At 50.1% G+C, this 24,983-nt stretch overlaps 1 protein-coding gene across 2 annotated transcripts in view; it reads left to right on the top strand.

Annotated features, from left to right (window-relative positions):
- The window catches only part of MYO1D (myosin ID), a 155,826-nt gene that overhangs the window by 67,694 nt on the left and 63,149 nt on the right, over positions 1-24,983 (top strand). For both annotated transcript variants that reach the window (XM_015651322.3, XM_019009080.2), the window contains exons 16-20: positions 1,541-1,748; positions 14,849-15,072; positions 16,223-16,367; positions 16,820-16,924; positions 23,768-23,881. In XM_015651322.3, the coding sequence (XP_015506808.1) occupies positions 1,541-1,748; positions 14,849-15,072; positions 16,223-16,367; positions 16,820-16,924; positions 23,768-23,881 (796 nt within the window). The remainder of the gene's footprint in view (positions 1-1,540; positions 1,749-14,848; positions 15,073-16,222; positions 16,368-16,819; positions 16,925-23,767; positions 23,882-24,983) is intronic.

Genomic DNA, 24,983 nt, shown 5'->3' on the forward strand with positions numbered 1-24,983 from the left:
TCTTCCATTGCCTGGATCTGAACCTCTTCCATAGCCTGGGCCACAGCCTGGATCCAAACCTGATCCATAGCCTTGTTCCCAGCCTGATCCATAGCCTTGTTCCCAGCCTGTTTCCCAGCCTCATTCCCAGCTCAGGGGTTACACTGCCACTGCTTTGCTCTTTTATTTTTCCTTTTTCCTAACAAAACTGTCTTGAGGTGAGAGGTTTTTCCCAGTGAGTCAATTACTGCAGGAACAATTTCCTGATGAGAACAGGGAAGAGGATCCAGTGTGCAGCACTGATGTCTCATGTGTGAGAGCAGGAATGTTTTTGCCAGCACGTGCTAAATCTTCTGGGAGTCTGAAGGGAGGTTTTTAATCCTGTTTATTTATCAGTGAGATCCCTGTAACCCCTGGGGATGGTGTTCCCTGCTTAGGCACAGTGTGCACCTCCATTTCCCCCTCTTCCACAGCGTATTCCAAAGGCTGATTTGATGAATGAACGCACTGGGATGTTTCCATTCAGTCTCCTTGAGGCTGTTCCGAGGCTCCTGAGGTACCACCACTCCCAGGAAAAGGGGGATTGTGAGGCTGTTTAAGTGTAACTGAGAGCTGAGAGTGTTGGAGCTTTGAGATTGATGCCTGCCTTGGCTGGAGGCTTTGAAGTGCGAAGTGGCTGAGCTCGCTGAGTGCTTGTTTTATTTAGAACACGGAGCTGTGGGTTCCATTCCAGTGAAAACGTCTATTACAGCTTTTATTATGTCCATAAATCTTATGCAGAAAATTCATTGTTGCTTTTTGCAGATGCCTGTTGCCCTAATCAGCATTTCCTGGGCTGGTAAATCTTACAGAGCTCAGGCTGATCCCGGTTTGGGTTCGATTTGTAGATGTCTTAGTTCCAGTCTGCATTTCTTTGTAGTGGAAAATGGAGTTTGGAGAGTGAGGGATGGGTGGAATGGCTGGCCCACAGTTACAGGCAGTGTTTGCACAGACTGGGGCAGCCAAAGCTCTGCTCTAGGGGGAAGTGACAGAGTTTGTTAGAAATTAATCCCAAAGTGATGCAAGAGAAAAAATTGTTTGCAGAATTTTTAAATCCAGGTTTTCTCACAAAGCAATTGGTTGCAGGTGGCTTCTCATGCAGAATGGGAAGAAACCAAAGCTTTTCTTCCATACCAAAAAAACCCAAACCAAACCAAAACAAAACAAAATCCAAGCAAACAAATAAAAATTAAAATTGGATACTGAAGGTGTGAAAAATGGAACAGACAAATTTGCAGGAGGCCATTGCTGAGTTTGTCCCCTTGTATCACTTCAGTGCTGATGAATTGAGCTCCTCTCAATATTGTTTTGCAGTATCTCACAAAATCACACATCTCCTTTAGTCATTTTCATTGTATTTTGAGGATCATGATTGCTACAGAGGATGTCTTCAGACTCTTCCATCTATACTCAGCTTTATTACAATTTAGTTGATAATTTTTTCTAAAACAATTGAAGACTGGCTTTCTCAAGCACCCTGGTGGCAAGTTCACAATTTGTAAATTGTACCTTTTCATTCCAGGTACAAGATGATCTCTGAATTCACTTGGCCCAACCACGACCTCCCCTCAGACAAGGATGCTGTGAGGAAGCTCATTGAGTGCCACGGCTTCCAGCACGACGTGGCCTACGGCAAGACCAAGCTCTTCATCCGCACACCACGGACTCTGTTCACCCTGGAGGAGCTGCACGCCAAAATGCTCATCAGGATCGTCCTCTTCCTGCAGAAGGTAAAGCTTCCACTCCCTCAGAAACTCAGCTCAAGGTCCTTAAACCACCCTTGCTTTTCTTTCTGGTTCTGTTGCTGCACAGATTCCAGACTTCTGCAGTTTGGGCACTGCTGGATATTTTCAGGGCTCTTTCCATGGTGCTCTCTGTGGCTTTGGTGTGGTGGGAGCAGTAGCACCTAGAAAGTTCATCACTGGTTAAATACTTGCCCTTTTCTCAGTGGAAGCAGGATGCCTGGGAGCTTGAAGGATTTTTGTGGCTGAAATGTGGAATCACAGAATTCCAGGCTGGTTTGGATGAGGTTTGGATCACCTTGTAGCCAAATGCCACCACGCCCTGGCACAGAGAAGCTGTGGCTGCCCTATCCCTGGAAGTGTCCAAGGCCAGGCTGGGTGGGGTCAAGTGGAGAGGTCTTATGGAAGGTGTCCCTGCCCATGGCAAGGGATGGGAGTGGGAGAGCTTTCAGGTTCCTTTTTACACAAACCATCCTGTGATTCATGGTGTTAGCACCAGAAAACTCTGTACGAGCAAGATCTGTCTGGCAAAGAGCAGAAATGGTGGGGCTGACTCTGCCCTGTCAGGCAAAGTGAATTAGTTCAAGACTTTTAGAAAATAATTTCTGAAAATGCATATTTTCTGTAAAATTCTTGAAACTTGGGAAAGAGCAGAAACTCTGAATCCATTCCTGTCTCTCACAAATAGAAACTGCTGACAGATGGATGTAAAAACTTGACAGAGCAAAAGCTCTGCAGGGAAAACAGGTTGGCACAAACTTTCCAAACCTGGTGGACTGAATGGGGAAGAGCCTGAAGGAGAAGTTCCCCACTGGAAGTTCTGAGTTCTGTGGAACACTCACATTTGTGGTGTCTGCAGTGCATTGGGGGTGATTCTCTTCCTGGAAACCCAACCAGTTTGACCAGTATGGGAGCAGAAAGCATCGAGTCTAGGGTTGGTCTGTTGGTATTTGCTGTGCTGCAAGGTTTGTCTTTAGTAGGGAATTCTGCACCTTTTGTCTGGAAAGACCAAGCTCAGGCTTTGGAGGATGCAGGCCCTGCCTTTCTCTGAGCTTTGTGGTTCAGAGTTTTCTTCCCTGTTCTGAGCATATCCTGTTGCTGAGCTTCCTACCCAACATCTCCCATCTTCCTTCCCAGGAAAGGGGAGCACTTTTCCAGAAGCTCCATCTGGCTTATTCTCTCAGGGTGGTCTGAGGCCAATCTTTGGGGCCCCCATGCCCCTTGGAAGGTGTTCCTGGATCCTTAGATGTGCTTCCCCCGTGCTCACCAGGGTTCTGGGGTGGAATCTACTGCCTGGAGCCACTCTGGTGCTTTCAGGGAGGTCTCAGGGCCACAGCTTGAACCCAGAATCTCTTTCTTCCCGAGGAATGGGGTGAACTAATGAGCTCCTTGTGGAATAAAGCTGCAGGGGGGACTGCTTGATCCCAGGTGACTCCAACTTTCATACTAAAGCAGGGAGCAATTGAGGAGTGACCTTTTTGGAAGTTGCAAGGTGCAGCTACTGGAGAATAATTTCAGAGCCCAGGGCTGTGTTGCTGTGGGAGCAGATCATGGCTCAGTGAGCTCCAAGCTCCTCCTTCACATAAATCCAGTGAGAGGCACAATTTTAACAGCAACTTGTCAGTTTTGTGAGTTTGCTGCCAGCTCCAGAATTACATTGTCTGGGCTGGGATCTGGAGTGGGCTCAGCATCAAAGACAGCAGGGCAAAGGATTTTTTTGCTCCTGGAAGGTAAATACCAGCTATGGGGTAATGGATCAAACCCTGGCTCCACGAAGGGGTTTGCTGCACTGTTTTCAGAGTTTGTGTGGCATCAGGTGTAGAATAACTGTGGTGCTTCTGGGGGTTTCCTTGTTGCCATGGTCAGCAAAAGTGATGGAAATTAAAATGCTGGTGCACATTGTCCTGTGGCTTCACAAACCTCCCTGCCCTGTGTTCTGCTCTCCCAGGGGTGGGGAGGGACCAACATGAGTCTGAAACAGGACATGGAGGTGTATTTTTGGTATTTTTCTGTGAGAAATCTTCAGGGAGTTCTAACTTACCTCATGAAGGATTTGTGGGGAAAAGACAAACACCTTCTCCAGTGCTGAAGGTACTGAGGACTCTGAAGGAATCTGGATGTCCTCCTGGAGCTCCTTTTCTGTAGCTGACACCTCTCTGCTTTCACTCACTGAAGGTTCTTCAACCAGACTCTCAAATGCTGGCAAGGGGATGCAGAGAAGCTTTTCAGAGTCCTGGAACTTGCAGCTAAACCAAGAAACACTCAATGAATCATTAAATGCTTATTAAACATCCCATCAGCTAAAGAGCAGGTGTTGAGCTGCTATCTATAGGTATGGATTAGAGACCTTGTACAGTGTTAAATCTACCTGGAAAAAGCTTGATTTTGTCTCCACTTTCTGTGTTTCTCTTGTTTCCTGTTAACTCTGCTCCCAGCTCTGGCTGAGATCCCTCCCCTGCTCTGCTGCTGGCACATGGGGCTTTTGGAGTCGGGCAGTGCTGGAAAAGGAACAGTCAACAATCAAAAATCAAACCAGAGGAGGGATCTGATGAGGCCTCCTCTGAGCTCTGAAAGCATCAAGGCAATTTGGCCTGTCATTTCTGTTCTCAACTTGCTTTCAATTGTTCATTAACAACTTACAGGGAAATTTAATTCTTGCTTTTTTTTCCTTTTGTAGTTTTGCCTGTGAGCATCAAAGGCTGAGGGAGGCAAACTGAGCACATCTAGAAGGATTTGATTTTCTTTTAAATAACCGAGCCTTCTGTTACATTGGAGTTCCTCAGATTTGAATTTAGGAAAAGGGAAAGACAAGAGATGAAATGTGCTGTTGTGACAATGGGCACTTGTGTGACACAAGCTGAGGCAGATGTGAGGAGCAGCCTTAGAGCAGCTGATCCCAGCCTGGGGCCCAGGGTGTTTTCCTCTGCACAGGAATGAGTGTAAGTGAAAGAATCCACATTTAGCAGCTCTTTTTCTAATGATGTGTATTCTGTGGCTTATTGCTCTCCTGCAAATCACGAGGCTTTCCAGAAGGGGTTCAGTAATTATCTGGAGAGCTTCATCATCCAGTGACCCTTAACCCTCCAAACAGTGCTGCTGCCTTTGTGTAATGGTGCTTACGAGTTTGCTTAAATTGAATTAAAACTGACTTCTAGTTTAAATAGATAATTTTACTTTCTTTTGTTCCACATCTCAGGGATGTCTTCACCTTTAGATTTATCTTTCATGCTCCTTTTTTTCCATGGTAAAATGTCAGTGAGATTCCAGGCTGTAATTTTCCTTCTGCCCCAGCGCAGTCAGTGAGCAGATGTGATGTGATTTAACCGTGGCAACTTGCTGGCTCCAGGAGAATTCAGCAAGTGAGAGCTGTGTCCAGTGTCACAAACCCCATATGGCAGCAGGGATGTCACACCAAGGGGTCACTCCAGAAAGCCCAGCTGAGGTTGTTTCATGTGGTGCTTTAGGGTTTATTTGCAGTACCTGTGCTCCTGCCAGCTCTGTGATTGTCACCCTGAATGCAAATGGAGCAGCTCTAATGTTAATCATGCAAATAAAAAAAATAAAAAAAAAAAAGCTGCCATGAAGCACTGCTGCTTTTGCTGCCCTTGGAAAGGCTCCCACAGGCTCATTAGCTGTGCAGAGCAGAGCTTTGTTGAGGGAAGAAAGCCCGGGCAGCCGGCACGTGCGGGCTGTGCAGATGATGGCTCCTGTCACTGTAATTTACTGCACTATTTCAGTGTCATTTTATCAGGCCGGCACAGCTGCGTATGGAAATCACTCCCCAAATCTTCCTGCCTGGCACAGAGGCAGCAGGAATGTCCTTGGTGCAGCCCAGCCCCTCCTGGGACACAGCCCAGCACCAGGGGAGCCTGGGGGGCACTGGGGCTGGGAGGGACAGTGCTGGCCATGGGACGTGCCCTGGACATCCCAAGGTGTCCTTGGCTATCCCAGCGTGTCTGAGGAGCCTGGATGGGCTCTGCAGAGGCTCAGGAGCTGCCATCACCATGGCAACATTCCCCAACCCACGGGGAGAGCAGCACAGAGCCATGGCTGACGTGTCATCATTCCATGTCATCGTTCCCTGCTTCACCTTCCCGCTCCAGCCCCATCAGCTCTGTGAGCTCGGGACACAGGGGAGCCTCAGCCACAGAGGGAAGCTCCTCCATGGACACAGGAGCTGTTTCCTGACAGGTTATGGAGGGACAGAAGTGATCCAGTGGGGGCTTGGGCCAGTGACCCAGATAAAAGGGATGTGGTGGATTTGCCTCTGGACTCCAGGCTCTTTCCATTCCAAGGCAATGTTTGTGCACGCCGGCTATCAGCGGGAACAGGTCTATAATGACACCTGGATTTGTATCCTGGAACCAGGCTTTGATCTGGAGAGGCTGTGGCAGGGAGGAGCTGTGACAGGAGATGCTGTGGCTCCTTCCCGAGGAGCAGGTGGAGGGAAGGAGAAAGAGCTTGGCTCCATCCCCTGCATCGACACTGACTGATCCCACGGCTCCTCCTGTGCTGCTCCCCTTCCCTGGGCCAGGATCATCCCTTTCTGCTTCCAGTGAACGCATTGAGGCAAAAAATCCACCCTGCCCACCCCAGAAAATGCCAAAGCATTTTAAAAATGCTTTACCTCTTAGCAAAAAAACAAAAGAAAAGAGGGAATTTTCTGCCAGTTTATCCCCACAATGGCTCAGCTGCCTTCAGAAGAGTGGTCATGCTGGCAAGAACTGGGGATTTGCCTGTGGGGGAAAAGCAGGAGAGCTGGATCCTATCCCTGCTCTTCCAATACCAGGTGCCTGGAGACACCTGGATACCTTCTTGATGTCCTTCTGCTCCAGGAAATGCTGTGGAAACACTCTGTAACCTAAGCAAGTGTAAATATCCATTATTGCTGAGCAAGAGAGGAAAAGAAAGGGTGCTGTGAGTGTGTAAAGTATGGAGAGCAGGGAAGCAGCCTGTTCCAGGGTCTTCCTGCTTCCATGGCAGGGGGTGGAACTGGGTGGCCTTTCATGTCCCTTCTAACCCAGACCATTCTGTGATTCCATGTCTCTTTGGACATCTGTCATCCCTTCTCCTCCCTTCCCATGAGAAGAGTCCCAGGTAATTTGATTTCTCCAGGTTTGGAGGTTGTTCTGTGCTTCTGGTTGTCCCTGCAGCCTTTACCAGCACTAAACACTGAAAATGAGGAATTGGCCTGTAGTTCAATACCTTCAACATGAAAAACTCTCATGTGAATTTTCAGGGGATGAGAGAATGTTCCTGACACCTTCTGATGGCAGCAGTTTTATTGTGGTGATTGGAAACTTCTCTGCTTCCCTGACACTGGAGCTTTGGCAGTTCCCATAATCTGTTGATACAAAGCTGGCTTCTCCTTCCCCGCCACATTTTCCTTCCCTGGAAGGGGAAGTGGGCACAGCCCCAAGGCTTCCAGAGCTCCAGGAGCTTTTGGACAATGCTCCCAGGGATGTGCAGGGTGGGATTGTTGGGGTAGCTGGGCAGGGTTTGATGATCCCTGTGGACTCCTTCAGGAGGTTCTGTGATCCCTGGTGTTGCCAGAGGGTGCAGCCAGGATTAGCAAGGTGCCCTGTCAGGCCCATGGGACACCACAAAGGGCACCCAAGGACCAGCAGCTCCATGCTGGGGGATGGTTGGGAGCTTTCCCAGGACTGGGAATCTCATCCCTGTCCCAGAGCACGGGGGGTGTTTGCTGCAGCCGTGGCTGAGCTGCAGAAGGAGTTGCAGGAGGAATCTGCAGCCGAGACGTGGCTGCATCCCACACCTGGGACCTGCTGAAGAATGGTTCCTTTGGTGATTTTTATGTTCATTATTGAACACACTCTTGTTAGTGCCAGCTAATTAACCTCAGAGCGGGACCCTTCTCTCTTTCCAGCGTGTGGAATATTGTTGCTGTTAAGCAAAGCAATAGAATGAACATTGTTCAGCTGACTTATGTGAAAAGAGAAAACAGCTCTCAGCAAATGCAGCAGCTCTTGCCCCTCACTGCTGTCTGAGGTGATCTGGGAAAACAGGGAACCTTTGATTTAAACCCTTTGCCTCAAACCTTTATGGGATCGCATTTACTCAAACTGGGAAGAGGCAGATCACAAACTGGGGCTGTGAGTGAGGTCTGAGGCTCTCCATCACACCCCTGCTCTGTGATGACCCTTTGGAGCAGTCAGGACTGGCATCACTGAGGGAAGCGTTTCTCCAGGGCCCCGTGGCTGCCGTGTGTGCGGCTCCTCTGCTCTGGCACGTGAATATTTAATAACTCTGCTCGTGTGAGAGCCTTCAGAGCTGAGCTGGGAGCGTCCTGCCTGCCTGAATTATGGGGTTTGTTTGATTCTCACCAGTTGGGCTGCCTGGAGGGCAAACCATGTGCTGGGGCACATGGAATATTGATCATGGAGCAGTCTGGGCTGGGCCGAAGGAGGGTGGTGGGAGGAGGTGTTTGTGGTGCAGCTGGAATGGAGGAGTTTTCCAAGGTTTGTTTCCTTGCACAACTGCTCCAAAATACAACTCTGGGGTTTAATTTAACCGTGCTGGGTTTGTTTGCTGAATCCTGGACATTTGTTTGCTGGCTCATGTGTTTGGACTGGGAGCTGTGTGGGTTTTCTCCTGCACTCACAGGGATTGCAGCATCTAGGTCAAATCTAGATTATCCCTTTTTCCATGGGAGATGTGCAGGCAAGGCAGTCGCTGCATCCTGGGCCCACCCTTGCTGCTCTGCTGGCTTTCCCTGTGCTCTGCAGGGCCCATTTAATTGTTTTCCTTTCCTTCTTCCCTTTTTTCCTCATTTTTTAATGGCACACTCAGAGCATGGAACAGCCTGCAGACAAGGCTGTAGTGCATAGATTGGTGTGGAGGATTTATGTTCTGCTGAGGTGATGGATGTGATCTGGGTGAGGTTTCTTTAATCTTAGAAACTCTGTTGGAAGCTCAGTGAGGTTTTTAAACTGGTTCTAAAGATGTGTTCAGATCTCCCCTGCCATTCATCTAAATTTTAATCTATTAAATTTTCATCAAAAAGCACGTGAATTAAACATTCTTTAGAAAAAAACATCAGTGCTCCCCTTAATCTGGGATGTGTCTCTTGCTTTGGCTGAATGCTGTTTGTGCCAGTCCCTGTTTTAGAAGCTGCCAAAGCAGCTGCTGCACGGGGAGCAGTGGGACCATCCCTTGGAACATGGCTGGGATCACTGAACCCAGGCTGGGCAGGAGAACATCCCTTGGTCTGGAGCTTTTTGTGTCCCCAGGGTTCACTTCCACCTCTGGGGTGGCCTTGACTGGGGGAATAAAAGGGGCTGGAGGAAAACTGGAGCTGCCCCATCCTTGGGAGTGCCCAAGGCCAGGTTGGACAGGGCTTGGAACAACCTGGGATAGTGGAAGCTGCCCATGGCAGGGGTGGGACTGGGTGGGCTTTAAGGTCCCTTCCAACTGGGGTTTGGGATTCCATGGTTGATGTTTCTATGAAACATCACATTTAAAAGGCTGTGGAATTGGTAGAGGTTTCCAGAGAGTGAAGAAAGAACAAGGAATTTCCTCACTGGGATGAGCTGTTGAAATAAATATTCTTTGTACTGGTCAGGAGTTTGAGCTGTGTTCAGACTTTGTTTTTCCAGCCTTTCCTTTCTCTCTATTCGTCTCTTAGCCCCTTAGTCCTGATTTCAATTGCCCTCTTAATTTTTCCTGCCCTGAATTTTAGGAGGACAAAGCATAGAGAAGGCAAAGGTATTGAAAGAGGTGAGGAGAGACTGTGGGTGGGGGCAGGATGGGGGAATGTTGTTTGGTTTGTTGTTTGGTTTTTGGGGTTCTTTGCGGGGCGTTTAACCCAAAAAGCTCCTTTTCTTTCCATTTTCACATAATCATCATGTGTCTGCTCTTGTGTCCATGGTTTGCTGGTGAGCACTTCCCTGCCTGCTCACACTGAGAAATCAACACATGCTGCTGGTTATTCCCCTCCCTGCTGTGTCTCCTTGGGCTCTCCTCACAGGGACAATCCATTCCATGTCCTGTCCCTCTGCTCCTGCTCCCTCCCTGGGCTCTGATCCATGGCACAATCGACTGCCTTGGAGTCTGCTCCAGGGGGGTCACTTGGACAACTCTCATCAAGCTGCTTTTTTGGGAGCCATGGCATCCTCCACCCCCTCCCTCATGCCCCACACACATTTCCACCTCCTCACCCCTCTGGAATGCTGCCAGACCTTCCTGGGCTCCTCTGCCTGTGGTGCTTGGCTGGCAGTCGGTGGCTCCATGTCTGCTGGTTGGGATTTGGGATTTGAGGAGGCAGATGGCTCTGGAACTGGAGCTGAAGCCGTTCCAGCAATGTCACTCTGATTTCAGGCTCCTTCTGCCCTGAGGCTGATTTTTCCTGAAAGATAAAGGGACTTTGCCTCCTGGAGGCTCCTGCTCCTCTGTCAGCTTGGGTGGGAGCTGGCTTGAGATTCAGGAGCTGTCAGGGCAATCTCAGGAGGTCAGGCAGGGACAGGGTGATCTTCAGTCTCACTCCCATGGGAAATCAGGTTAACCAGCAGGGAACGACACAGGAGGGGGGAAAGGAAGTATGGATTTATTCTTGCCTGTGGGAGGGATGCCACAGGGCTCTGCCATCCCAGGCTGCTTTACTCTTGCTGTAAGCACTCTCTAAATGCAAATTCTGAAGCCCCAGCTGGCTGGGATGTGGCTGGATTGAAGTGGGAATTATGAGGTGTCTGTGGCTGTCGGGTCTCAGAGGGATGGATCCCTTCAGAACTGGGCATGAAAATCCCTTGGATCTTACCTTGGTTGTGGAGGCATAAAGGAGAGAAGCAGAACCCTGGATGCACAAATCCTTCTCTTGGGGTTTGGCCCTCTTTGGCCCCCAACACACAACAGAGCAGTACCTCAGCAACAGGAGAATTGGTTACAGGCCATGGAAACTCCCCTCTGAACTCTGACATGTTTAATTTCATTTTACAGGGCTGAATGTTCCTGGGTTATGAACTGGAGGTGGGGCAGAACTGAAAAGGTGCATTGGGTAGAACTCTCCCAATATTCAAACCTGAGGAAGGTGTGAGCTGGCAGGAACACTCCAGCATCTGGAACTGCTTGTTCTGGAAATGCCCTGGCACAGGGTGCCCAGAAAAGCTGTGGCTGCCTCTGGATCCCTGGAAGTGTCCAAGGACAGGTTGGACGGGGCTTGGAACCACCTGGGATAGTGGAAGGTTGGCCATGGCAGAGGGTGGAACTGGATGATTTTTAAGGTCCCTCCAATCCAAACCATCCTGCAATTCCAAGATTCTGTGGTCCTTGTTTGTCTGGTCTATGTCCTGCTGCTCACAGCTACACAAAGTACCTGCCCAACAGGGAGTTTCCTACTTTGGCACCTCCTCTTGTCCCCAGAATTGACCATTCTGTGTTTCTGGAAGGCTCCCTGGGACCATCAGGCAGCCAGGTCAGCGTGGCAGCTCAGCATTACTGAGGGGCTGCTGTGAGCTGCCATGAGCAAACCACCAAGCCAGAAAAAAAATAATTTAAAAAGTATTTGTCCCCCATTCCCTGGGAGAAGTTTGTCCTTCCCTGTGACTGTTTCCTCACCTTTGAGGTGCTGCTGTGCTGCTGTGGAAGGTGCTCACTGGCAGGGGGTTCTCCAGTTATGACAACTTGATTTGAGAACGTGCTTTTCATTAATAGTTTGCTGTGTGTGTAGCCAGGGGCATGCCTGGGCTGGATAATTGGATTTGGGAGGCCAGTGTTTGTACAATTGTGACACCTCTTGCTGTGAAGCCAATTTCTGCAGTGATGCAGCTGATCCAACATCGGGGCAATCTGTTCTAGCCTTTGTTCCAGGGATGTCTGACTGGTGGAAAAAGCTCCCCTCAGCAGCAGATCTGCTTCCAGTCCCAGGGAGAAAAATCAAGACCTTGTTCTGTGTCTCAAATGGTCCAGGGAACAGCTGACAGAAGTGAAGCTCTGCAAAGTCTTGAGCAGTTTACACAGATTTAGTCTGTGTGTTCTTTTCTTGAGAGCCTCTGTAACGCCCAAGGATTCTTTCACTGCAGCCTGGAGCCCTTTGTTCCTCATTTCTGTTCTTAAAAAGTTCAAAAATGAGAAGTTGGCAATAAGGTTTTGCCCAGTTGATTTTGTTTGTTGTCTATACATCCCTTACAGGTAAATTTTATGACTCTTCAGTCTATGTTTAATAAGAAATCCAAATCTTCTTTGCTTTTCTTCAAAAAAATTTCCCCAGTACTTTTTGGGTGCTCAGTTCTTGGATCCTAGCTGGTGATTCTGTCAAATTCAGAGTTTTAGAGCCTGCTCTGCCATTAGGGAAATGCCAGCTTTAATCCAGCCTTACACACTTCGGGTGAAATCCAGGCCTCGTGCAAGTCTGGTTTAGCCAGGAAGCTTCGAGCCTTGAGCTTCCCAGCAGCTCTGAGGGCCTTGGCATGGCTGAAGCTGCACCAGATCTGAGCTAAAATCCCAGTGGTAACCCAGTATGGTAGCAGTGACTGCTGAGCCCAGCACGTGTGCAGGGGGTGCTCCCTCCTCTGTGTGTGATGGCCTCAAGGATTAAATAAGGAAAGTGTTGTTTATTATTTTATCTGCACAGAGGGATGAGATTCTCAATCCCAGCTCCCCGGGTTGGGTTGCTGTGCTCAGTCCAGCACTGCGGGTTTCTGCTGTGGCTTTTTTTGCTTCCTGCTCTTGCCTTTCCCTTCACTGTCCCATGTCCTGCCCTGCTTCCCACTGAAATGCTCTGTATTCCCACACCCTCCCTGGGAGAGCAGCCCTGGCAGGGGCTGGGGCTGCTACAGAGCTCATGGCCTTCAGTCTCCAAGGGTGTGTTGGGTGTTCTCAGAATCCCAGAGTGGTTCAGGTTGGAAGGGACAGTAAAAACCATCCAGTCCCACCCTTGCCATGGGCAGGACACCTTCCACTAGAGGGGATGTTCATCCTGGAGAAGGGGAGCTTCCAGGGAGAGCTCAGAGCCCCTTCCAGGGCCTAAAGGGGCTCCAGGAGAGCTGGAGAGGGACTGGGGACAAGGGATGGAGGGCCAGGAGCCAGGGAATGGCTCCCAGTGGCAGAGGGCAGGGCTGGATGGGATATTGGGCAGGGATTGTTCCCTGGCAGGGTGGGCAGGCCCTGGCACAGGGTGCCCAGAGCAGCTGGGGCTGCCCCTGGATCCCTGGCAGTGCCCAAGGCCAGGCTGGACATTGGGGCTGGAGCAGCCTGGGACAGTGGAATGGGACACCCCATGGCCCTGGCAGTGCCCAAGGCCAGGCTGGACATTGGGGCTGGAGCAGCCTCGGACAGTGGAATGGGACACCCCATGGCAGGGGTGGAACTGGAGGATCTTTCAGGTCTTTCCCAACCCAAATCATTCTATAAGGCTGAGATTCTATGTGGGCAGGGTTGTGCAGGGCCTGGGCTCTGTTCTGGTGTGTGAGAGCAGAAATGGTCTCCACTGGTGAGTTTGATGCTCCATAAAGTGCTGGGTGCTCGAGCAACTCCCCAGGGTCTGCCAGAGCTCCACAGGTCGTGTGTGTTGGGAATGGGAGATGTCTCCTAAAGGGACAGCGAGGCCAAAAGAGAATGAGGAGAGAGAATTCTGACAGAAGATGAAAGAAGAAAGTTCTCTGCTTTTGAAGGGTTTGGGACCCAAAATCTCTGTGTTTCTTTTTAAACTTGGGGTTTTTAGAGAGGAGCAGCCCCTCAAAGCTCTGCACTGGTTGCTGCATGAGCTTTTCTCAGCTGCATGGCAGGATTGTCAGTGAAGCTGTCAGGAGAACCTCTGACATCAGCTTCACAAAGCAACTGTCGTGTTGAAAACTGCCTTGGGTAATTAATTAATCTTTCTGTAAATAGAAGGCTTGATGTGCACCAGCAGTGCTGTGGGATCTTTCTCACAGGAAAATAAAGTCTGTGACAGGACCATGGTGAGCAGGGAGGCTCTTGGCAGGTGCAGGAGGCTCGTTATCCCTCCAGTTAAATTTTGCAAGGAAAAAAATATAGTCTTCTGCTTAGTGGGTTGTGTTGGAGGGTGAGGACGGGTGGGGAGGGATCCCTGGGGAAGCTGCTCTGGAATACCCATTCCTCTGGGATGGAAGCAGCACCTGCCTCCTTCCTCCTGCCTGGGGCTCCTCCTTGGAGCTGCTGCCATGCACTGTCACTGTCACTGTCACATCAGCACTGCAGCAGCCATCCAGCACCACCTCCCACAGTGTCCCCTGGCAGGGGCTTCCAGGAGAAGCCCAGGAGCTGCTGTGTGTTCTGCTTGTGGTGCTGTCCAGGCAGAAACAATCTCACAGTGACACTGGGTCCCATTCCCTCACAGAGAAGCTGGGCCCCATCCCAGAAGTTTGGGGAATATCCTCTGGTTTGCATATTTGGTTGTTTTTCCACACATGACCAGAATAGATATACCTCAGGCTATTTTCAGAGCAATCTTTTTTTTAATCAGAGTTAAAATTGTTTCTCAATAATTGTTCTCAATTAACACAGAATCATGGAGTGCTTTGGTTTGGAAGGAGCTGTAAATCCCACCCAGTGCCTCCCATGGCAGGGACACCTCCCACTGTCCCAGGCTGCTCCAGCCCCAATGTCCAGCCTGGCCTTGGGCACTGCCAGGGATCCAGGGGCAGCCCCAGCTGCTCTGGGCACCCTGTGCCAGGGCCTGCCCACCCTGCCAGGGAACAATCCCTGCCCAATATCCCATCCAGCCCTGCCCTCTGCCACTGGGAGCCATTCCCTGGCTCCTGGCCCTCCATCCCTTGTCCCCAGTCCCTCTGCAGCTCTCCTGGAGCCCCTTTAGGCTCTGGAAGGGGCTCTGAGCTCTCCCTGGAGCTTCTCCTCTCCAGGTGAACATTCCCAGCTCTCCCAGCCTGGCTCCAGAGCAGCCATTTGATGATTTCTGTGGCCTCCTCTGGATTTGCTCCAGCAGGTCCATGAGGGGATCTCAGTCATAGACAGCGTTTTTCAGTCATGTTCTACCTGAATTTGATTGGCACTGGGAATTCCCTTCCCCTGAAATAAAGCTGTGGATCCGTGTAGTGCAAAGCCATGAGCTGTGCTGCTGTCGGTGCTGAATCCCGTGCTGTGTGTCCCCGGTGCAGGTGTGGAGGGGCACGCTGGCCCGGCTGCATTACCGGCGGACGAGGGCGGCCGTGACCATCGTGCGGCACTACCGGCGCCACAAGGTCCGGGCCTACCTGCGCGAGGTTGTGCGGCGCTTCCGCGACGTGCGCCTGCTGCCCGACCGCGGCCGCAACATCCCCTGGCCCACCCCGCCCAAGGTGCTGCAGCGCTTCGAGGAGGCTCTGAAGAACATCTACCACAGGTACAGCCGTGTCACAGCCGCTGCTCCCAGCGGGGACAGCCGGCTGAAGAACACGAGTTGGGTGTCGCTGGCCTCGTGCCCTTGACCGCGCGGATAATTCTGATCCAGAGATTTGTTGTTGAATCGCAGAATCCCAGAATGGTTTGGATGTTAAAGCCCGTCCAGTTCCACTCCCTGCCATGGGCAAGGGCACCTTCCACCACCACAGCAGGTTGTTCCATTGTGATAAACATTGTGTTTCCTTCCTTGGCCCCTTCCTGGCTTTTCTGGTTGGTTTTGAAAAGAAAGAGCAGCTGCTCTTGGATGAGGGGGAGGAGAAAAAGAATCTTCTCAATTTCCTCAAGGCTTCTCTTAGTGAGCCGGTGTTTTTCTGCAGTGAAATGAACGATGTTCCCCTTGTCACCCATGTTCTGTGTGCAGAACAGGTGTTTGTACCTTCATTAAACCTCCCAGTATCTAAAGGCTGGTGATTTTTTACTCTGGGAAGCTGTAGGCAAAGTAGTTACAATTCCGGTTTGAGAAATGATGACTACTGAGAGTGGCTGAACAAGAGAAATGTTGGCTGGAGGAGCTTTCAGAGACCTCCTGTCCAGTCATCAGCTTGCAGGGTGGTTCCAGCAGCTCTAGATCAAGTCAGCTTTGTTATTTTCCCCAGCTGTCTCTTTCAGGAGAGACATCCATCCACCCACAGCCTGTCTGGGGAGAGAGCCCTGCTTTCAGAATTAGCTCAATTATCAGAACCACAGAATTTTAGTTGCTAAAAAGCCTTTTTATAGCATTAATCCTGGAGCTCTGGTGCTGCTGCCGAGGGCTGGGGTGTGGTGTGGAGCAGTGGATGGGCTGCCCTGCCCTGTTCCATGGTGCAGCTGGAACTGAGAGGCCAAATTGGAGAATAGTGCTGTAAATGAACCCAAAAATGAGCTTGCAAGCACTTTATTGCAAACAGATGCACCAGTGGTTGACTTGTGAGTGTGGGGTGGGGAGTGTGGCACCCAGACCTGCCAGGGTTGGAGGTGAGACGTGACTTTAAACCATCAACTGACCTTTGGAGCTTTAGGAACGCCCAGGCAGGACTCTGAGGGTGTCCTTGATGTCCCTCCTGGGAGAGGTCCAGGCTGTGGGGCTGAGCCAGGCCTTGCTTTGGTTGCAGATGGAGAGCAGCCGAGCTCATCCGGAGCGTGCCCCCAGAAGCGCTACCCCAGCTGAGGGCCAAGGTCGCTGCCATGGAGCTGCTGAAGGGCCACAGGGCTGACATTGGCCTCCAGAGAGCCTGGCAGGGGAACTACATCGCACTGGTGAGTGAAAGGGACCTGGGCTCAGGGTGCTGAAAGGGGGAAATCCGGGAAAATGGGTGTTGGTTTCTTGGGAGGAGAAGTATTTGGACATTTCCTCTGTTTATGTGGGTTCCAAACCTTGACTTCCACTGCACTAGGAGTGATTTTTGTGAATCCTGAGCAGCACCAGCTGCATTAAAGCAGTGCCATCAGCTGGCTCTGCAAACAGGCAGAACCAGACTTCATGCTGGATAGAATGGAGGACAGCAGACTGAACTGGAACAAAGAAATCCTCTCTAGGCAGGTTTGATTGCTTCTCTTTACTCCGTCCTTCCTTGGAGCATTTTGGTGTGTCAAGGTTTGGTTTCCCAAAGCACAAAGAAGGGTGGAGGGAGCCATGTCCCAGCTGTGCCACTGCCAGCCCCTCTCCCATCAGCCCAAGGAGAGTCCTGAGCCTGTCTTTGCTCTTCCAGAAACCAGACAGCCCCCAGAGCTCAGGCTCCTTCACCCCTGTGGCCAGAGAGCTGAAGCGCAAGGACAAGTACATGAACATCCTCTTCTCCTGCCACGTGCGCAAGGTAACGGGGCTGTGGGGGCCTGGCTGACCAGTGCAACCAGGAGGTGACTCTGGGGATGCTTGGACAGCAGCTCAGAGCAGTTCCAGGGAGCTGCATCAGGGGTTTTTGGGTGGAGCAAGGTTGGGTGGCTGCTGGGGCCTCATCGTGTCAGAGGCACAAATAAATTGTAGAGTCCCTGCCCATGCAGAGTGTTGGAACTGAATGGTCTTTAAGGACCCTTCAACCTAAACTATTCCATGATCTCATGATAAAATCACTTCATTCTGCACAACTGGTTCGGGTCTGACATTTTTTGTAGCAGAATTGGGGTTTTTGTTAATTTGGTTGGAAGGTTTAAACAACTAATTAAAAAATCAAAGTTGCTTAATTGTGGGTAGCTCCTAATGATCCTGGTTTGAAATATCTGTCAGGGAAGGATATTTAGAATTTTACAAAGCCAGCAGACAAACCCAATTTTAGTGGCAGGCCAGTGCTGTGGGTGTTCAGGTGTTTTTAAGAAGCTGTACATTCTTTTTATCTGTGAATATTGCAGTTGGTCCCCATGTGTACAGTTATTCCTTATGATTCTGCAGATATTTCGTCTACACAATTCATTCTGCAGCACAAAATCTCACTTTATAATAAAACTGTGCAAGCAGTAGTGAGTTGTATTGTTTATTCAACAGTTTGTAAAAATAGAAATCTCTAATTGCTTTCCAAGCAAAAATATTTCAGTGGATTTTGATGTTGCTGTGACCACGTTCTCTGTGAGGACAGGGTTTCCTGCTGGAGTGAGTGGTTTGGGTGAGTGGTGGTGTCAGGATTAAAGGAGGAGCAGGTGAGTCTGAATCCAAACTTCCTCTTTACAACCTCCCAGTGCAGAATTCCCCCTGGCTTTTTTCAGGTTAGGCTGAAAACAAAATAATTCCTCTTCTAACTCATCTAATGAAGTGATTCCAGTTGAAGTTTCTGGCTGAACTGGGATAACTGTAGAAAGGACAGTGTGCAGTTGTTAGAGATGTGATGCTGGGAATTGTGTGTTTGGATGGGAGTGCTGCTGAGGGGATCACTGGGGGTCTGTGTGTGATGGACCCAGCCTGGGAGTTTTATCCTGGTCACTGCTGTGCAGCTCACCAGCCCTTGTGTTCCTCTTGCTCCTGGTTCAGCTCTCAAGGACAATCTCCTGTGCAAGCACAGGGTAAAGGAGATTCCTGAGGCACAGATCCACCCTTTATCCTGTTCCCTAACTGCCAGGACAGAGCTCCTGCCTTCAGACAAGTGTCAGAGCAGCATTTGTTGGTTTTGGTGTGTGGAGGAATCCCTGAGCATTCCAACAGGCTCTGTTTCTGTACTGTGACTGTGCTGGAACAACCCAGATTCTGTGGGGTTTGTTGCATTGAGATGCCAGCACTTCAATAGTAGAAGCAGAATGGGGATGGAATAGGTGTCACCTATCATAAAGTAGATTTCTCCTGAGTCTGAAATGCTTTCAGTGCTCTCACAGGCAAAGCTTTAGCTGACTGTGGGTGCATTAAAAGGGCTGCTCAGCTGAAATCACAAATATTGCAGGGTTATAGACTTGCAGCCTTGTGGGTTTTAAATTATCTTGTAACTCCTTTTAACTTTTGAATGGTTAAATTGTTGTTGCTTTCTTCTCACAGAGAGGTAGGACTTGATCCCCTGCAGGCCTGCTCAGTTGGGGATTCCTGGCATGGCTTTGGAGCCATCAGCAGGGAGGTGCCATCCCTGGAAGGTGTCCCTGCCATGGCAGGGGTGGCACTGGGTGGCCTCTAAGGTCCCTCCAAACACAAACCACTCCATGATTCCACTGCTGACAGGACTGCAGTGCTGTGCCCTCCTCAAGGAAGTGTAAGCCTGGTGATTGCAGAGCATCTCCATGTCACCATCTCATCCTCCCTGAGGGGAGTTTGTCTTCCTGCTCGTACAGACAGGAAATATCTGAGTGAGCCTGATGAGCAAAGAGCAGGGAACACAAACAGTGCTGAGATTTGAAGGTTAACAGGACAAAGATCTGACATTTGAGAATTTAGTGTTTCCCTTTCCAAGCCAGGCACTTCCTCAGGTCACCTGTTCTGTGCTGGATCTGCAGAGCAAGCACCAGTGAGAGCTGTTGGACAGGGGGAGTGACTCTGCTCTGACTGCAGGAGCACAGGCTGGGAACTGCCTCAGCCTCCCTTTGCCCTTCACAGAAAACAATTCCATCCTAAGCTGTTTAAAATGAAGGTGTTTCTCTGGTCAGAAGTACAAGTCTTGGCATCCTGCCTCTTACCCCAGAGTAAGGCCAGTCCCTGGGTGACCCCTGGTGCTGGGGCAGAGGGAATCTCTCCTCATCGCTGCATTCTTCCTTTTGAATTTTTAACAAATAAATCATCAGGTTTTTTCTCTTTAGCCTTGACTTCCCCATGTCCTACCAGACCTTATTGGCCCACGGTGGCACTTGGTGCTGGCACGTGCAGCCTGGCCCCGTGCCCAAGGCAGATTTGTCACATCCCTCAGGTTAAACCTGGTTCCTTGTGGGTTTTACAGGTTGTGTTTGTTCTCTGCTGAAAATTGGTTCATATAAAGCTTTAACAGGGGCCTGAAGAGTGAATTATAGAAATGAAATTGTAATTATCAGGTGATTTCATTGCTTCCCTTAAATAATTCTCCTGAACAAAGCAGCAATTCACAAAAAAGGGTTGCCCAAGTTCATCTGTGGTGTGTTTTCATGATTCAGCTTATTTGAGGATTCCTGAGCAAAAACTGTGCTGCTCCTGCTCTTTCCTGAGGCAGGAGGGTGTTAGTGGGAAGGTGTTAAAGGGCACTTTGGTGAGCTGGGCTGAATGAAAGCAGCATCAGCGTTCCTTTGTGGCTTCCTTCAGGTACTGAGTCACCAAAGCACCTTTAAAGTAGTTGTTGACTGTCAACAGCAATGTCAGGTGTCAGCTCTTGGAAATGTTCAGTCTAATGCACTCTTTCTTTGCACAAAAATCATAGTAAAAGCATAAATACTGGGCAACTTGAATAGACACAGGCTGAGCCCAGAGCTCACCTATTTAAACACATTTATGAGTAGAGCACACCCTGTGGCCTGTCAGATATTGGTTTGTTAAATTCTTTGAGACAGAATTTTTTTAGCTGATGACTGACATTGATCTAATGAATTCTTCAGGAAGAATCTAGAAGATTCTGGATCAGGAAGAACTTCTTCCTGGAAAGGGTGGTCAGGCATTAGAAGGGGCTGTTCAGGGGAGGTGTTGGAGTCCCCATCCCTGCAGGTGCCCAGGGAACACCTGGATGTGGCTCTGGGCTTCGTGACAAGGTGGGGATTGGGCACAGGTTGGACTCAATGGGCTGGGAGGGCTTTTCCAACCTCAATAATTTTATGTTTTTAAGTCTAAGAAGTAAATTTATTCCAGGAATTGCCCTCCAAGGTTTGAGCTGCTGGTTAAGTTTTCTTTGCCTGTGTGAGGGCCCGAATTCAGCAGTTTGAGCTGAATAATAATGGGGGCCTCTGTTTGGAGCAGTTTTTAAAGAAGGGCTCTGAAGAGGCTTTGAAGCCTCACTGGGGGAGGGGAATGGACTGTGTGCTTGCTTCCCTGCAGTAGGTACAGGTAGAAGCAGGTCATCCCTGCCTGTGGAAAAATCCATCTTTTCTGAGCATTGTGGTGCTCTTCACTTTTTCAAAGGAAATTTTCAAGATTTTTTGCCTTAGGAGAAACCAAAAGCATATTTCATGCAAATCTCCAGATTTTGTTGGATCACCTAGGAAACAACACTCTCTATTTTCTTTAAAATAAGGCTTTTCTTCCCACTTTTCCCTTGTCACCTGTGGCACCAAGCTCCCTTGAGAGGATCATCTCTTCCAAAGGCCGGTGCCCTACGGTGCCCAGAAGCTACTGGCAGAGACCTGAAAAACTTCCTTGAAGATTTTCCAGCTTTAGGCCAGACCTTCATTTCCCCCACGAGCTTGTCAGGAAGCTAAATTAGGATTGATTCATTTGGATCAACAGGATAAAAATACAGAATGCCCAGAAGGTGCAGAGAACACAATGCTGGGAAGGGCTGTTCTCCGGGAGGGAGTGAGCTGGAGCTGAGAACAGAAGGCCTCTCCTTACTCCTACAAGCCCAGCAGTGGGATTTGCACTGGGATGGGGGTCCCTTCTGTGCCTGCTCCCCACTGGGGCAGTTTTTACCTTAACCCACAGCAGGTATTATCTACATAAATGCACTGGAGGTGCATGAGGCACCTGAAGCCTCCTTTGCTTGGAAAGAGCTGGAAGGACGAGAGAATTTGAACCTCAGGTGAGATGAGCTGCTGGGCCTCTCCTTTGGTACATTTCTTTAGCTGAATTTCAATACTAAAACCAGGGGGGAGCCGTGAGAAAGAAGTGGAATTTAAAACATGCCTGTAGAACTCCCCCAATATTCCATTGGTTTGATTTCACACCTTTGGGGTGCTGAAGCAGTGCCTGAAGGTGAGTTCAGGTGTGTCAGAGGCCAAGGACACCTGGCTTGGATCAGCAATAGTGTGGTGACTGTCCCCTGAGCTGGCACTGCTGGGGCACCTCCAGCCCTGGGTCAGTTCTGGGCACCTCATGGTAGGAAGGACAGAGGGGCTGGAGCGTGTCCAGGGCAGGGAATGGAGCTGGGAAGGGGCTGGAGCCCCAGGAGGGGCTGAGGGAGCTGGAAAGGGGCTCAGGCTGGAGCAGAGGAGGCTCAGGGGGCCCTTGTGGCTCTGCACAAGTCCCTGGCAGGAGGGGACAGCCGGGGGGGTCGGGCTCTGCTCCCAGGAACAGGGACAGGAGGAGAGGGAACGGCCTCAGGCTGGGCCAGGGGAGGCTTAGATCAAATATTAGGGAAAATTTCTTCACAGAAAGAGTGGTCAGGCATTGGCACAGCTGCTCAGGACAGTCAGTGGTGAAGTCCCCAGCCCTGGAGGGGTTTCAAAGCCATGTGGCACCTGGGGACAGGGGTCAGTGGCAGCCTTGGCAGTGCTGGAGGAACAGTTGGACTCGGTGATCTCAGAGGGCTTTAACAGCCTTTAACAGTCCTTTTCACAGAACTTTGTGAAAGCTGAGTGTGCTTCCCATCTCTGCTTCCCAGGCAGCAGCCACAGGACCTCCTGCCCTGGGGTGGCTCTGGTGTCACAGCAGCAGAAATTTGCTGCCTTTGTCATCGGGGCTCAGTGCTGGGGTGGCCATGGACAGCAGCCAGGCCGGGTCATGGCAGTGCACAGGGAGTGTTCACTGTGTCAGTGAACTCAAACAATCACAGTAAATCAATGCCCCCAGCATTGACCTGAGCTCTGAGGGGCAGATCCAGCCCCAGGGACTGGACTTTAGTTCAGCTCCCAGGACCTGGAGTGTGGAGAGCCCAGAGCTGCTCCAGATCCCGGCTGAGGAGCCGGTGCTGCTCCGCTCCAGCACCCGACATGTGGACCAGGCACTCCTAACCTGCTTCCTCAGGGCCATTCAGTGTTTCATTGCCTTTAGACTTTTTTTCTCCCATTCATCTGCTCCCTAAAATAATTCTGGTTACTCAGCACCTCTTCCTGTGAGACTTCCCAGCCCCTCAATCATGTCCTTCACCTTCTCTGAGCCACCAGAGTCTCCTTCACACTCACCACCCTGGTCCTTCACAGGCTGTTCCAGGTGAGCCCATGGCTTCCAGGACATTATTCCCATGTTATTCCTTGTCTGTGCCATCATTCTGCTTTTTCTGAGCTGCCTCATGTTGTTGTGCCAAGATCTCTCCAGAGCTGTCTGAAATCATCCTCGGTTGCTTTTTCTGAGTCAGTGCCGTTAATGTAAAGCTGTCACAGAGCTCCCCAATTTGCATTTTTTGCCTTCATCTGCTCTGAACTTTGTCACTCTGCTGCCTCCTGACTGAGGATATTTAAGTTCTCCCGTTGTCTCCTGATTTCACCCTGGAAAATCCTATTTATGTTCATCCTCCTCGTCACGTCTTACCCTTGTCTCCTCTTCTCAGTTGATTAATAAATACCTCAGTGACTGTGATACGCTGATGACTCTGGTTTTGCCTCAGTGAAAAACAATTTCTACTTTGTGTCCTACTTTCTTATGCACTTCTGACAAAACTTTGTATCCTGCCTGCTGAGTGTTTAGTGCTCAGGGCATCCCACAGCCTGGGTGAGGTGGAGCTGCTGGAGCTCTCCCAGCCTGGGAGAGCTGGGAATGTTCACCTGGAGAGGAGAAGCTCCAGGGAGAGCTCAGAGCCCTTTCAGGGCCTGAAGGAGCTCCAGGAGAGCTGGAGAGGGACTGGGGACAAGGGATGGAGGCCAGGACACAGAACAAGGATGGCCCAAAGCCCCTGGTGCAGCCTGGCTCTGCATGCAGGGATTTCCATGGGACCTTTGGGGTGCCAAAGTTTCATGGATGACGTGGGGACAGCAGGGATCAGGCTCCACTTGGACAGGGCTCCAGTGTGGCTGGGGGAAGCATCTGGCCTTCCAGTGAAGCCCTGGAATTGCCCAGGGTGCCACAGCTCTGCTGGATGACTGGGAATGCTGATCCTCTGTCCCTGTGTGTAAAATGGGATTACAGGGACCATGTTCCCTTCTCATGGGTCTGAGGAGAAAACTTGTTTAGGAGCTGTGTGAGTTTGGGTTGTTTGTTAGTTTAGGGTGTTTGTTTTGTGAGTTTGAGGTATTTTTGTGTGAGTTTTGGCTGTTTGTGAGTTTACAATGTTTGTTGTGTGACTTTGGAGTATTTTTGTACGAGTTTGGGGTACCACTGTGTAAGTTTGGGGCATTTTTGTGGGGGTTTGGCACTTAGCACTGCACAGTTTTGTTTCCTGTGTTCCTGCAGTGATCAGTGGGACTGACAGGGTGTTTCTCTGCAGGTGAATCGCTTTAACAAGGTGGAGGACAGGGCCATTTTCATCACTGACAGACACCTGTACAAGATGGACCCCATGAAGCAGTACAAGGTGATGAAGACCATCCCCCTCTACAACGTGAGTACAGCTCTGGGGATCCTCATCTGGGGCTCTTTCAGGGCAGTGTCTTTACTCTGTAGCTCCATTTTCATATCCATAAAATGGAAAAAGTCCTTGGGTTACAGTTTCTAATATATTTCATGTCTTTATAACAGTTATAGTGCAGTTATTGCAACACCAAAGCATCAGGGTGGGAGTGTTGGGGTGTCCTGGGCAGGGGCAGGAGTTGGGCTGGATGATCCTGGTGGGTCCCTTCCAGTTCAGGGTATTTCATGGTTCTATGAATCTATGATTATATTAGCTTTTAATTTTGGTGCATAAAATAAAAGCTAAACCCCAAACTGCCTCTTACACTTCTCTGCTCCCTCCCTGTTTTCATTTTCTTTGCTGTGTGCAGGATCCTGGCCCTGTAAGGGGCTGGCATTTCACTGCACCTCATGGCACTATTCCTGTGTTTTTGAGGGTTTGTTTCCCTTCAGGTTGTGCTTGAATTTATTTATTTTTATTTTTTTATATTTGTTCATGTTTAATGTAAATCTTACCAAAGCTAAACTCAGAATTACAGTGAGGTCTGGCCTTGGGGGTAGCAGGGTGGAGCTGCCATACAGTGGATTATCAAGGATGGAAGGGGGTGGGCAGCACCTCAGCTTTGCTCTCCAGCATCCTGGAGCAGGATTCAGCTGCCTGCTTGTCTCCCCCAGCCCGAGGTGACAGTGCTCTGGTTATCTCCAACCTCCAGAGCCTGCCTGGCTGCTGGGAAATGCCCTGCACGGATTTATTGGGATGTTTGCATTTGGAGAAATGACAAACCTGGCATTTCTGTATTGCTGGGAGGGCAGGGATGGGATTAGGCTGAGGGTGAAATCTCATCTGCAGATGTGGAGGGGATGATTAGCTCTGGCTGCATCCACAATGTTGGGTTTAGAGTCTCCTCCTGCCCTCCTTGCTGGGCATCAGCCTCAGCCGGGCACTCAGCACAGTGTATCCATGGAGTAGCTACTCCCAGTAGGAATCCTGGCTGCAGCAGGCAGTGTCTCCATGGCAGTGCCTCTTGTTTTGAAAGGAAGCTGCCCTGAGCAGCTGTGGGAGCTTTTCCTGGCTGCTGTTCTGTCCCAGCACC

Source organism: Parus major, chromosome 27 (assembly GCF_001522545.3).
Source record: "Parus major isolate Abel chromosome 27, Parus_major1.1, whole genome shotgun sequence".
Classification (NCBI taxonomy): Eukaryota; Metazoa; Chordata; class Aves; order Passeriformes; family Paridae; genus Parus; species Parus major.